The sequence below is a fragment of the Anomaloglossus baeobatrachus genome, chromosome 4, assembly GCF_048569485.1.
Source record: "Anomaloglossus baeobatrachus isolate aAnoBae1 chromosome 4, aAnoBae1.hap1, whole genome shotgun sequence".
Classification (NCBI taxonomy): Eukaryota; Metazoa; Chordata; class Amphibia; order Anura; family Aromobatidae; genus Anomaloglossus; species Anomaloglossus baeobatrachus.
In genome coordinates this window covers 229,882,346-229,897,279 of record NC_134356.1, presented here as the reverse complement: position 1 = coordinate 229,897,279, position 14,934 = coordinate 229,882,346, and the positions used below count along the sequence as shown (strand labels likewise).

The following is a 14,934-nucleotide window of genomic DNA, read 5'->3' as shown; positions in this document are numbered from 1 at the left end:
CGCTGCAGGACCCGGCGGTAATCAGATGATGCGGTCACCTGACGCCATCAGCTGATAATTTAAGCCGAACTCACCGCTGGACTTATACGATCAGCTGATGCGGTCAGGTGACAGCATCAGCTGATCACCGGCAGGTCCTGCAGCCATTGGACATGTCCCGGGAGTCTGCAGACAGATAAGTGTGTATGTGTAATATATATATATATATATATATATATATATATATATATATAATGATATCATATCTCTTTTTGTTTTTTTTTTTTTTTTTATTTTGCATCTGCTTCCACCTCCTACCCGGCCATGGCGCAGGACGGGAGGTGGAAGCAGCGGTGGCGGTATCGGAAGGATTCACTCTTCTGTGTTTACCAACAGAAGGAATCTTCTTTCTGTACATGTCACTGTACTACCCACCCCTTGCGTTTATAGCTGCGTCTTTATTCATAGAAGCGCAGCTATATTTGCAATTTGCGTTTTTGATTACGTTTTTAAACATCTCATTGAACTCAACGGGTGAAAAACGCAGGAATAATTGACATGCTGCGTTTTTGTGGGCACCACAAAAACGCAGCTAAAAAAACCAAACAAACCGCTGTGTGCAGACAGCAAAAATGAAAACTCATAAACTTTGCTGGTGAAGCAAAGTCATGCAGTTTTCTGAACAAAAACGCTCAAACGCCTAGCGCGCACGTAGCCTTACAGGCCAGCCACGCTGTGGAGTAGTTGGATGCATGTGATGGAGCATTGTCCTGCATGAAAATCATGTTTTTCTTGAACGATACCGGCTTCTTCTTGAACCACTGCTTGAAGTTGTCTTCCAGAAACTGGCAGTAGGTCTGGGAGTTGAGCTTCACTCCATCCTCAACCCGAAAAGGTCCCACAAGTTCATCTTTGATACCAGCCAGGGCCGGATTAAGGTTGGTGGGGGGCCCCTGGGCAGAAAATCTGGTGGGGGGGCCCCATAAACGTTAACATTTTTAGCCATAACAGTAGAGCACGAACTGTAGCATTTAGATATAAATCCAATGAACATTTATCTTATCCTATTGTTCTGTCACATTCAGATTTACAGTACTACAATACAGATACAGTCCAGGATCATTCGCAGCAGTCACTTATACACACAGTACAATACAGACACAGTCCAGGATTACTCACAGCCGTCACTTATACACACAGTACAATACAGATACAGTCCAGGATCACTCACAGCCGTCACTTATACACACAGTACAATACAGATACAGTCCAGGATCACTCACAGCCGTCACTTATACACACAGTACAATACAGATACAGTCCAGGATCACTCTCACAGCAGTCACTTATACACACAGTACAATACAGATACAGTCCAGGATCACTCACAGCCATCACTTATACACACAGTACAATACAGATACAGTCCAGGATCACTCACAGCCGTCACTTATACACACAGTACAATACAGATACAGTCCAGGATCACTCACAGCCATCACTTATACATACATACATAGATACATACATACATACATACATACATACATATACAGTCCAGGATCACTCACAGCAGTCACTTATACACACAGTACAATACAGACACAGTCCAGGATCACTCACAGCCGTCACTTATACACACAGTACAATACAGACACAGTCCAGGATCACTCACAGCCGTCACTTATACATACATACATACATACATACATACATACATACATACATACATACATACATACATACACACAGTACAATACAGATACAGTCCAGGATCACTCACAGCAGTCACTTATACACACAGTACAATACAGACACAGTCCAGGATCACTCACAGCCGTCACTTATACACACAGTACAATACAGACACAGTCCAGGATCACTCTCACAGCAGTCACTTATACACACAGTACAATACAGATACAGTCCATGATCACTCACAGCCATCACTTATACATACATACATACATACATACATACAGATACAGTCCAGGATCACTCACAGCAGTCACTTATACATACATACATACATACATACATACATACATACATACATACATACATACATACATACATACATATACAGTCCAGGATCACTCACAGCCGTCACTTATACACACAGTACAATACAGATACAGTCCAGGATCACTCACAGCCGTCACTTATACATACATACATACATACATACATACATACATACATACATACATACATACATACATACATACATACAGATACAGTCCAGGATCACTCACAGCCGTCACTTATACACACAGTACAATACAGATACAGTCCAGGATCACTCACAGCAGTCACTTGTACACACAGTACAATGCAGACACAGTCCAGGATCACTCACAGCCGTCACTTATACACACAGTACAATGCAGACACAGTCCAGGATCACTCACAGCAGTCACTTATACACACAGTACAATGCAGACACAGTCCAGGATCACTCACAGCCGTCACTTATACACAGAAAGAGTTACTCACATATTTTTAATTGATCCCAATGTTAAGGCAGCCAGGGTCGGCTCCAGGTTTGTGTGGTCCTCGGTTGAGTCTCAGTGGGCCCCATCCACACGCAGACACGCACATACACATACAGGCATACGTACACATACATATTTGAAGACAAATTCACAAAAATACATTTAAACAGACAAATATATGCACAGTCATATACACTGACACACATGCAGACACAGACGCATTACAGGTGTTAATATGGAGAAGTCGCAAGCAGCATCACTCACCTCCACCGCTTGTTTCCAGCTCCTCCAGGACATGTGGCTGTGTTGCATGATGGCCATCACTAACTGACATGACTGCACACCATGCACACTGACACAGCACTGCTATATATACATCACAGGAGGGGCTGGGGCCTACAATATATACATTACAGGAGGGGCGGGGGGCATAGACGTTACTGGAGGGGGGGCATAGACGTTACTGGAGGGGGGGCATAGACGTTACTGGAGTGGCAAACAGATCTGGTGGCGTACACATTACTGGGATGGGTGGCTTAGCGCTCTGGGGGACCCATATAGTTCTGGGGTGCCGCACAGACTGCTCTGATTCATATATACACACTCACACACACAGCTCTGCTTCACACACACTCTCACACAGCTTTGCTACACACACACACACACACACACAGCTCTGCTTCACACCACACATCTTTCTTCAGCTCTGCTTCACACACACACACACACACACACACACACACACAGCTCTGCTTCACACACAGCTCTGCTTCACACACACACACACACACACACGCACACACACAGCTCTGCTTCACACACACAGCTCTGCTTCACACCACACACACACACACACACACACACACACACAGCTCTGCTTCACACCACACATCTTTCTTTAGCTCTGCTTCACACACACACACACACACACACACACACACACACACACACACACACACACACACAGCTCTGCTTCACACACAGCTCTGCTTCACACACAGCTCTGCTTCACACCACACACACACAGCTCTGCTTCACACCACACGCACACAGCTCTGCTTCACACCACACATCTTTCTTCAGCTCTGCTTCACACACACACACACACACACACACACACACACACACACACACACACACCTCTGCTTCACACACAGCTCTGCTTCACACCACACATCTTTCTTCAGCTCTGCTTCACACACACACACACACACACACACACACAGCTCTGCTTCACACACAGCTCTGCTTCTCACACACACACAGCTCTGCTTCACACACAGCTCTGCTTCTCACACACACACACACACACACACACACAGCTCTGCTACACACACACACACACACACACACACAGCTCTGCTTCACACACACACACACACACACACGAGGGGCGGGGGGCATAGACGTTACTGGAGGGGCAAACAGATCTGGTGGCGTACACATTACTGGGATGGGTGGCTTAGCGCTCTGGGGGACCCATATAGTTCTGGGGTGCCGCACAGACTGCTCTGATTCATATATACACACTCACACACACAGCTCTGCTTCACACACACTCTCACACAGCTTTGCTACACACACACACACACACACACACACACACACACACACAGCTCTGCTTCACACCACACATCTTTCTTCAGCTCTGCTTCACACACACACACACAGCTCTGCATCACACCACACATCTTTCTTCAGCTCTGCCCTTACCTGCTCTGATGCCATCCTCCTGCTGCTCCGGTATAGGCCGCCATCCTCCTGCTGCTGATCCGGTGCCGCGGCCATCCTCCTGCTCCGGTGAGTCTCCTCTCCTGGCCGCGGCGTCGGTCTTCTCCTCCGTGGCCACGGTGTCGGTCTTCTTGTCCGCGGCGTGGGTCTTCTCCTCCGCGGCTGCGGCGTCCTGCTGTGACGTCAGCATTGGACGCCGCAGGGAGCAGGCACACCTCTGACCCCGGAAGTACAGGCGCTGGTACTTCCGGGGTCATACTTCCGGGGTCAATCAGCGTCCTGCGCCCGCAGTTTGTTTTTGCGTCTTAGAGACGCAGATGCAAAATAAATGTAGGTGCTCCCCCCCCCCCCCCCCTGCGAAAACACAGCTGATTTAGATTGTCTTTACGGAGGGGGAGAGGGTGTGATGAAAAAAAAAAAAATTGCTGACGGGTGGCAAGTATAGCCCTGGTGTTGGGGGGGGGCCCCCTTGGAAGCTCTTTTGGTGGGGGCCCCAGGGCTGAAGCCCCTCCTGCCCCGCCCATAATCCGGCCCTGATACCAGCCCATACCAATACCCCACCTCCACCTTGCTGGCGTCTGAGTCGGAGTGGAGCTCTCTGCCCTTTACTGATCCAGCCTCTGGCCCATCCTTCTGGCCCATCAAGAGTCACTCTCATTTCATCAGTCCATAAAACCTTTGAAAAATCAGTCTTAAGTTATTTCTTGGCCCAGTCTTGACGTTCTATCTTATGTTTCTTGTTCAAAGGTGGTTGTTTTTCAGCCTTCCTTACCTTGTCTATGTCCCTGAGTATTGCACACCTTGTGGTTTTTGATACTCCAGTAGCGTTGCAGCTCTGAAATATGGCCAAAACTGCTGACAAATGGCATCTTGGCAGCTTCACTCTTGATTTTCCTCAATTCATGGGCCGTTATTTTGCATCTTTTTTTGCCCAACACGCTTCTTGCGACCCTGTTGGCTATTTGCCATGAAACGCTTGATTGTTCGGTGATCAGGCTTCAACAGTTTGGAAATTTCAAGACTGCTGCATCCCTCTGCAAGACATCTCCCAATTTTGGACTTTTCAGAGCCCGTCAAATCTCTCTTCTGACCCATTTTGCCAAAGGAAAGGAAGTTGCCTAATAATTAAGCACCCCTTATATAGGGTGTTGATGTCATTACACCACACCCCTCCTCATTACAGAGATGCACATCACCTAATTTACTTAATTGGTAGTTGACTCTCAAGCCTATACAGCGTGGAGTAGGACAACAGGTATAAAAAGTATCATGTGATCAAAATACTCATTTGTCTAATAATTTTGCACACCTTGTAGTGAAAGTAGCACCACCCCACACAGCAACCCCCTATGTGAGCCAACAAAGAAGCCAAGAAGCGCTCCTACATGATTCCAAAGAGGACGGAGGTGGTGCTGAAAACTGGGCAATACGAAATTGATAACTATATTTTAAGACACTAACACTGTTAAAAATGCATTTTGGAGGAATTTGAGTATTTCTTTTAAGAGTTTATTCTCCCTACTACTTTTGCCACCAATACCCAACCATGTTTCTTCATAAAGTACACAATGTAAAGGTATTTCTATAGATTTCATCTTTATTTTCTCTTTTTATTAAAGGCACTGTTAATGAAGATTGATTCCTTCCATTACATCCAGCTAGGAACAGTGTATCGGTGAGTATAATCAATGATTATGCATTCAGTTTGTGTACATGTTTGTCTTTTGCTGCTGAGAACCTACCACAAACACTCAATTGTCAGCAGGAAAAATGAAAAATGCGGCATGATGGGGGGGGACCCAATGTGTGTGTGTGTGTGTGTGTGTGTGTGTGTGATCTCTGAAATCTCCTTCACTTTGCTTTGCTGGTAGTGTAACAAAACTTTTTTCTTTGTTCAGTTTTTGCTGCAGAAAAAAAAAAAACACTTGGAAAAGTTTCCCACCAATTTTCTGTGGCAGTTTTTGCAGTTTTCTGTTCTAACCAAATCGGGGTTGTATACCTGTCGGAACAAGGAGCTTGCAATTACATTTATTGGCAAACCAGAAAAATATCACTCCTAGAATACTTTTCTTTCTTTGGGCATAAAAGTATTCACACAAACTCTTCTAACCCAAATATTAGTGTTCTCCAGTATATGATGCTAGCAATTAGATTAGACTAAGCTGCTCCTCTTTTTCTTTAAGATTACACATACCTAGCTAAGTGAATAAGATTGCCAAATAAACTCTTACGAACTTCAGTGGAAATGGCAGTGTGTGGCATAACAGACTTGCTCAATGATATCATCATCTCCTAATCAGCAGAGTAAAGCTTTCTGGGGACCAAGTCTAGAAGCCATTATGAGTCTTGTCAGCAATTAAATCAGTGCTCTTTTCTGAATGCTTTTAGATCCGAGGTCTTACTAGCAATTATGACTTATTCACGTCTGGGGTTTTTCTTTTCCTCTTTTCGGGTCACTGTTTCATCTTCTAAACTCAGGAGTGATTTCTTCTAAACTCTTTGTTCAACTCCTGATAAACCCCTGCACTTGTCTGGTAAGGCCGACACACGGCATGAAAATCGATGCGAGTGGAGTGTGATTAAAAAAATCGCATTCCACTTGGACCGATATTAGCCTTTGTGTCAGCGCACATGAGTGATTATTTTCTCAGCCCTAATCGGACCGAGAAAACAATCGCAGCATGCTGCAGGTGTAATGCGAGACTCTTTTCTCTCACACCCATTCTATTCTATGGGACGAGAGAAAAATTGCACTGCACTCGCAGTACACCGGTTTTCCGCTAGTGCAGGGTGAGAATGGCAATAGACATACGACTACAGAAGAAGCAATACCTCTAAAAATATATTTAATTTTATTTAGAAAAATATAAAAATATGACAAACAGTGTCTCTCTAAAAAAAATACACAAAGGACAAAACAGTGCCAGTGAGATAGTTTCAGCGTGAAAAGGATAGCGATAGATAGATATTCAGAGTCGTCAAATTACTGATCTCATAACCTTTGTTGACCCTTCCTGACGACGGAGGGTGTCCTAAGTTACAAGACACTCCCCGTTCCGGGTGGCTGTCCCTCCCTGTTCCTATCTCTAGCCAAGGGGTATCCACCACCAACCCAGGTGACTAGTGCAAAACCATAAATACACACATAAACACATGCGTTAAATTTGGTTCCTGACTCAATAAGATACTTCAGTCAGATCAAATGTAATTGTTAGGTGGAGCTGTAGGGGACCCGCTGCAGTAGCTGTCACCCCACGCTCTCCCAATGAGAGAATGGCAATAGCCGGCTACGGAGGAGAGGGGGAGATAAATCCCTCTCGTCCCTCCTCAGAGCCGGCCCACCCCTCCGCAACTTTGGTCCGATCGCATGATCGGACCTCAGTCGCAGGGACACTCGCATGACACTTGGCTCTGCTGTACTGCCAGCGTGAGCAGAGTGTCATGCGAGGGGATCACAGTAATCCCCGTGTGGTCCCGGCCTAAGGTTTATTGCAAGATTTTGCAAGGTGTCTTGTGAACCCAGGAACTGATGGAGAATTAGAAGGCCAATGTCAAAATTGACATTCCAGTTCATCGCTGATGTTTGGAGTGACTACCCAAATCTAGAATTTTAAACACAAGTTTCTCCACACCAAACTCTACCAACCATGCTTTTGGACCTTGGAAGCATACAATCGTCTGGGCACTTTTTTTTTTTTCCTTTTTCGTAAATAAAAAATAGTTAGACTGCCCCTAATGCCATCCTAAAGGGTCCAATCCTAAGAAAACCTCGTGCAAAGTTCAAGATGAGATTCCAATTGTTGAGTGCGATTCCCACAACCCTCTCCGATGATAATTATTTAAGGAAAAAAAAATATATATATATTTCATATTTATTTTTTTTTTTGTTTTTTTTGAGCGTTTTATAAAGCCAGAGGTACAAATTTAGAATTCACCAGTTTCTGTTGCTTTCTAGTTACAACGTAATGGGTGTCTTGGCAAGTAAGGATCATGAATTTTGGATTTTAACTCCTTACCAACATTTGATGTGCATGTACTGGTGTATGGCGCGGGCTCACATTGTCAGCTGCCACATAGACAGCAGGTAGCGGTGTGTTGCAAACTCAGAGCTGCATTAACAGCGTCTCGGCATGGAGGCACGCCTTTCTATGTGCCATCAGTGCATCTGTGATGCGATTGCAGGTCTTCCTTGGGTTGCTATGACATCTGGGGTTCTGAATACCTCCGTGCATGTCATTAATGAGCTCACTTGAAACCCAGCCTGATGCAGGACAGCAAAGTAGACCTGATGATTTTTCTATTAATAATAATAATAATAATAATAATAATTTTATATATATACATATATATATATATATATATATATATATATATATATATATATATATATATATATATATATATATATATATATATATATATATATATATATATATATATATATATATATATATATATATATATATATATAAATATAGCAATACTGTGGTATTATTCTATATAGCTCAATCAATCGTATTGATGAGGAGAATCATATTGACAGGTCTGGAAAAAGACAAGTGCAATAGGGTCTTACCAGCGTGGTAACAGTACAATGGGATAATTTGCTCACCTGGTTGGGTTGTATAGCCGCAACCACAGAACAATAATGAATTAGCTGTTGCAGGCCTGCAGTGGCGTAATTGGTATAACAGGAAGGAAAGGGTTAAATCTGTGCTGCCAATAGAAGAAACCAGGATAGATGAAAAGATTAGTTTGAGTGTACACATCTCAGAGCATGAGGCCATACATGCATTTTAAAGTGTGTGTGTGCGCGCGCGACAAACATTCTAGTCTTGCTATTATTTAAGTGGTGCAGAAAATTCAGAAATTTTGAACAAAATATATATATATATATATATATATATATATTTTATATAATTTTATTTATTTATTTATTTTTTTTGCTTGGTTCATGACTTTTTTTCTTAGAGTTGTAACCTTTTAAAAGTCAGGGAGATGACGTTAAGGGTACTTTACACGCTGCGACATCACAGCGTGTGACACCAATGAGCAACGATCGCAAAATCGTTCAAAAACGGCGATCGTTGACACGTCGCTCCTTTCCTTAATATCGCTGCTGCCACAGGTACGATCCTGTTCGTCGTTCCTGCGGCACCACACATCGCTATGTGTGACACCGCAGGAACGACTAACATCTCCTTACCTGCGTCAACCGGCAATGCGGAAGGAAGGAGGTGGGCGGGATGTTGCGTCCCTCTCATCTCTGCCCCTCCTTCTGCTATTGGCCGGCCGAACGCACCTCCCCCTTGAGGGAGGGATTGTTCGACGGTCACGGCGACATCGCTGACAAGGTATGTGAGTGTGACGCTGCTGTAGCGATAATGTTCGCTACGGCAGCGAGCACCAAATGTCGCACGAACGACTGGGCGGGTGCTATCGCGCTCGACATCGCTAGCTATGTCTCAGCGTGTAAAGCACCCTTTCTAGCACATCATAAGTCGTTAAGGGGTTTTTAGGTGACACACTGTGGTGAAATAGGGATCCAGGAATACTTTTTAACAAAGATTATATCCCAATAAAACTATAACTTTATTCAATCAACTTTAAAATGGTGTGTAACCAAAAAGACAATAGTACTGCCATATATTACACTGGGGAATGAAAAAATTGGTATATGATAAATGTAACCTGTTTTTTAGGTCAATTTTTGTCCCTGATAATAAATCTGCCCTTATTTTTCTTCCATCAATTCTAGTTAAAGGTAAGGGGCCGTGGTTTGTTTGTTTTTTTTTTTTTTTTTTTTTTTTTTTTTTGTTTAATTTTTGTATTAAGTGATTTATGGAATGAATTATTTTTTAATATTAAATTAATTGTTTTTAGTTTTTATTTCTATTTTTACTTGAATACTGGGCACTGCCATCTTGGATTTGCTGTGTGTAACGACAGTTACCTCAAATACAACAGCCCCTGTGCATAAGAGATGATGGGGTCGGAGCTGGACTATCTCCTGCACTGTCTGCTCCCTGCTGTGATCTGGACACATTCCCTGGGCTGTCCAGAGCACAGCTCTGGGAGGAGACGGTCGCCACCTCTGTGAAACCCACAGCATATGCTATGTGCTGCACTTTCCCCCTGTCAAGCGCCCTGTACTCAGCGCTAGTTGAGATGTGACAGCAGGAGTTGATGACACTAGGCTCACAGGAGGAGGTGCGGGATGGAGTGAGTACTGGTGGCGGGCAGCGGTGATCCCACCCTAACTGATCCTGGTGTGATGTGGAAGTCCTGTTGCAATCACCGCCCCCAACAACCTTTGCAATTCCCCCACCCCTTCTCAACTGATCCTGGTGTGCTGTGGAAGTTGCACTGCGATCACTCCTTAACTACGTGTGCTCACCTCGGGCCTCCAGTTCTGGAAGCTCTTCACTGCTCTGTGTTGTGATCGCTGACAAGAGAGGGTGCCGGGTGTGGAGGTCTGAGGTGATTGCGGCATGATATCTGTAGTGCAGTGCTGGGCCCAGGCTGCAGATCACTCCCTTCTCGCCGCATGTCAGCTCTACCTCCGATCCCGGCAGGCAGCTTCTCTTGTCAGCCTGGTGTTTCGGCAGTTTCTCCTGAGGGCACAGGAATATGGGGGCACAGTATATGGGCACAGTATACATTGGAGAACTATGGCAGCTGTCCCTGGTGACACTTTAGACATAAGGATCACTTTGCAGTCACTAACAAAATAGCTCTGCACTGTGTCCGTAAATTTCATCCTTTTGCAAACACCCAGAAGGGGAGGGGGAGGTATGACATCAGACACAGAAGAGCAGACTCCGCCCACTTTTACTGCAGTTGTAATGTGAGCTAGTTTTACACTTGGTTTTCAGCAGTTGCTCCCCCTAGTGTTTAAGAATAGGGAAATTAGGAAAAATATCGAACTTATAAAATATTTCTTTTTTTTTTTTTTTTTTACACCACCTTCTTTTCAATGAATGGGCATCACCTTCATCAGAGGTGACTTCGAAACGTGCGTGTCGAGGAGTAGGCATTATACACACTTACTCATATCAGCAGGAACACAAGTATTGTACTAGACTCTACTTACTGCATTTCTTACTTTATTCTACAGTCTTTGACACCCTGAGCCACCACTGTATTAGTCTGGCTTCTTTCCTTCTATTGACTCCTTATCTACAGAGCGTTTAACCCATTGTGCTTATTGGTTTTTCCTAACCCCTGTCGTGCACCATTCAGTTACTTACGCCCTTACAAGGACAGCACCCAAGTATGGTAAGCTACCCCAACAAGAAGCAGACCCTCCCAACGCGTTTCCCTCAGGTTAAAACCGAGAGTTCATCAGGGGAGAAGGGGGAAGTACAGCCTGCAGTGGCAGGTATGTACACACATATAACTTCAAACATGTGTGCCTATGGCCAATGGGACCACCTAACGACAGGGGTTAGGAGAAACCAATATTGGTTCCTGAATTGTCGACCCTTCTTTCGTCTGTTTATCCAGTGGTGTATGATCTATTGATGGAGGAAAATCGGGTGAGATCTATCCAAATTTCATGTTTGTAGTTTATTGCACTGCACTTTGTTGTTTGTTTTTTTTTTTTTTTTTTTTTTTTTTTTAGAATGAATATTTAAAAGTTACTTTTTAGTCCTTGCTCTATAGCTATTGAAATCTAGTCCCCTGGGGAGATGTACCTATGTTGTTTTAAGCACCCTAGGTGGTGTTTATTTGTTACACCATTGTGATTAAGATTTTCCTTGCTGAAATATATTTTTTACCATAGTAATCTATTTGACACCATGCACTTTATATACATTTTGATATACACTGAATTTGTTGTATTGTATATTTTTTGCAAAGTTCTTTAATTTATAATTTTTTTTTAATTCTGAACTAACCCTTTGGTGTGTAATATATAGACTCCCCACTTTTTTTTTTTTTTTTACGTGTGGTGACTCCCCCTTTTTTCTGTAACCAATTTCTGTCACGTTTTAATAATAAAAATTATTATGACCTGTTGTGATTTGGTTTTGATTTATAATTCACTTGGTCTGTACTGACTCCTAACCCATGCACTCAGTATACTCTATATACTTACACACTACGTACTCTATTTGTTGTACATGTACGGTTTTCTGTCTTGCTTTAATCAGTTATGGGTGTTTAGAGGCCCATTTCCAACAACCACCTCTCCAGTGTTATAATGGTACATTGTGTTTGCTAACTGTTTTAGAAGGCTAATGAATGTTTAGAAATCCCTTAAACCCTTGTGCAAGTATGTTAGCACAGCTGAAAACCGTTTTGCTGATTAGAGAAGCTATAAAACTGACCTTCCTTTGAGCTAGTTGAGAATCTGGAGCATTACATTTGTTGGTTCCATTAAACTCTCAAATGGTCAGAAAAAGAGAACTTTCATGTGAAACTCGACAGTCTATTCTTGTTCTTAGAAATGAAGGATATTCCATGGGAGAAATTGCCAAGAAACAATAGTGTGTACTACTCCCTTCAGAGGAGAGCACAAACCGGCTCTAAGCAGAGTAGAAAGAAAAGGAGGAGGCACAACTGAGCAACAAAACCAGTAAATTAGAGTCTCTAGTTTGAGAAATCGACGCCTCACAGGTCCTCAACTGTCAGCTTCATTAAATAGTACCCACAAAACGCTAGTGTCAACGTCTACAGTGAAGAGGTGACTCTAGGATGCTGACCTTCAGGGCAGAGTGGCAAAGAAAAAGCCATATCTGAGACTGGTTACTAAAAGGAACAGATTAATATGGGCAAAAGAACACAGACATTGGACAGAGGAAGATTGGAAAAAAAGTGTTATGGACCGACGAATCAAAGTTTGAGGTGTTTGGATCACACAGAAGAGCATTTGGGAGATGCAGAACAACTGAAAAGATGCTGGAAGAGTGCCTGACGCCATCTGTCAAGCATGGTGGAGGCAATGTGATGGCCTGGGGATGCTTTGGTGCTGGTAAAGTGGGAGAGTTGTACAATGTAATAGGAATTTTGAATAAGGAAGGCTATCACTCCATTTTGCAACGCCATGCCATACCCTGTGGACAGCATTTGATTGGAGCCAATTTCATCCTACAACAGGACAATGACCCAAAGCACAACTCCAAATTATGCATGAACTATTTAGGGAAGAAGCAGGCAGCTGGTATTCTGTGTGTAATGGAGTGGCAGCCCAGTCACCAGATCTCAACCCTATTGAGCTGTTGTGGGAGCAGCTTCACCGTATGGTACGCAAAAAGTGCCCATCAAGCCAATCCAACTTGTGAGAGGCGAAGGGAAGCATGGGGTGAAATATCTCCAGATTACCGCAGGAAATTAACAGCTAGAGTGCCAAAGGGCTGCAAAGCTGGAATTGCTGCAAAGGGAGCATTCTTTGACAAAAGCAAAATTTGACGAGGTTAGAAATAATCTATATATTTTTTTTTTTTTATTTTTTTTTTTTTATTTGAAACAATTTCTCCTTCAATGTACTCTGGGCTATATTTTCTATTCATTATGCAACTCATTTGATAAGTGTGATTCTATTTTTCTTTTTTCCATGAAAGAAAAAAAAAAAAGACATTTTCTGGGTGAACCTAAACTTTTGAGGTGTGTGTGTGTGTGATATATAGATAATATATAATACCGTATTTTTCTGACTATAAGACGCACTTTTTCCCCCCCCCCCATATGTTGGGGGGGAAAGTGGGGGGGTGCGTCTTATAGTCTGAATGTAGGGCTGCGGGGAATGAGGGTGCTGAGGTGGAGCTGGTCATTGGGGGCACAAGCAGGCTGCAACAGCGCCTGCCGTGGCCATGTGGACCCGCTCATTTAATATGCACGCCCATCATCTCTCACTGCTGAAGCCGGCGCTGACAGGTGGGCGGGATGATGGGCGAGGGATAAACGGCCGGCCTGCGTGTTCACCCCTGGCAACTACAGCCTGGAGTGATCATGTGCGGCTGTATTCACTGCCCCCTGCGCATCATCAGCGCGGGGTGCAGTGAATCAGTATACTCACCGGCCACGATCCCTGCAGCACTGTGATGTCCTCCTGTCTGTGCCGGCGGTGGCTGTGTGGAGACTAGCGGTACGCACAGCGATGACGTCATCGCTGTACGCACGTATCCACACGCAGCCGCCGGCACAGACAGGAGGACATCGCGGTGCTGCAGGGATCGTAGCCGGCTCCACACTCCAGCGGCGCTGCTGCCAGCACTGACTGGAGGATGTGGGCTATACCATCATGAGGGACATATACTGTATATGTAAGGCAGGAGGATCATTACCAGGTTGGGGTACCTTTTGTAGAGAATTTGGGGAAATTACCCCCATAACAGTGTCAGCAGCAGATCCTCGGCCCATAAGTGTGTCATGACCACCATGCTTAAAATTTTATCTTCCTATTTTCCTCCTCTAAAAACCAGGGTGCGTCTTATGGTCCGGTGCAGTCCAAAAAATACGGTGTGTGTGTGTGTGTGTGTGTGTGTGTGTGTGTGCGTATATGTATATATGTGTGAAAATATATATATATATCTATCTATCTATCTATATATAATCTCTGGAGAACAAGACTTAATACTTTGACAAAACTCTTGTTGGCAAGTACAGCAGTGAGACATGTTTTTTGTAGTTGATGATAAGCTTTGCGCACGTAAGGTGGAATTTTGGTCCGCTCCTCTTTTCTGATCATCTCTAAATCATTAAGATTTTGAATCTGTCACTCGGA

General features: G+C 43.8%; 1 protein-coding gene across 2 annotated transcripts in view; it reads left to right on the top strand.

Annotated features, from left to right (window-relative positions):
• Window positions 1–14,934, top strand: part of NT5DC3 (5'-nucleotidase domain containing 3) — a 95,320-nt gene that overhangs the window by 15,478 nt on the left and 64,908 nt on the right. For both annotated transcript variants that reach the window (XM_075344718.1, XM_075344717.1), the window contains exon 4: window positions 5,825–5,880. In XM_075344718.1, coding sequence (XP_075200833.1) covers window positions 5,825–5,880 — 56 coding nt within the window. The remainder of the gene's footprint in view (window positions 1–5,824; window positions 5,881–14,934) is intronic.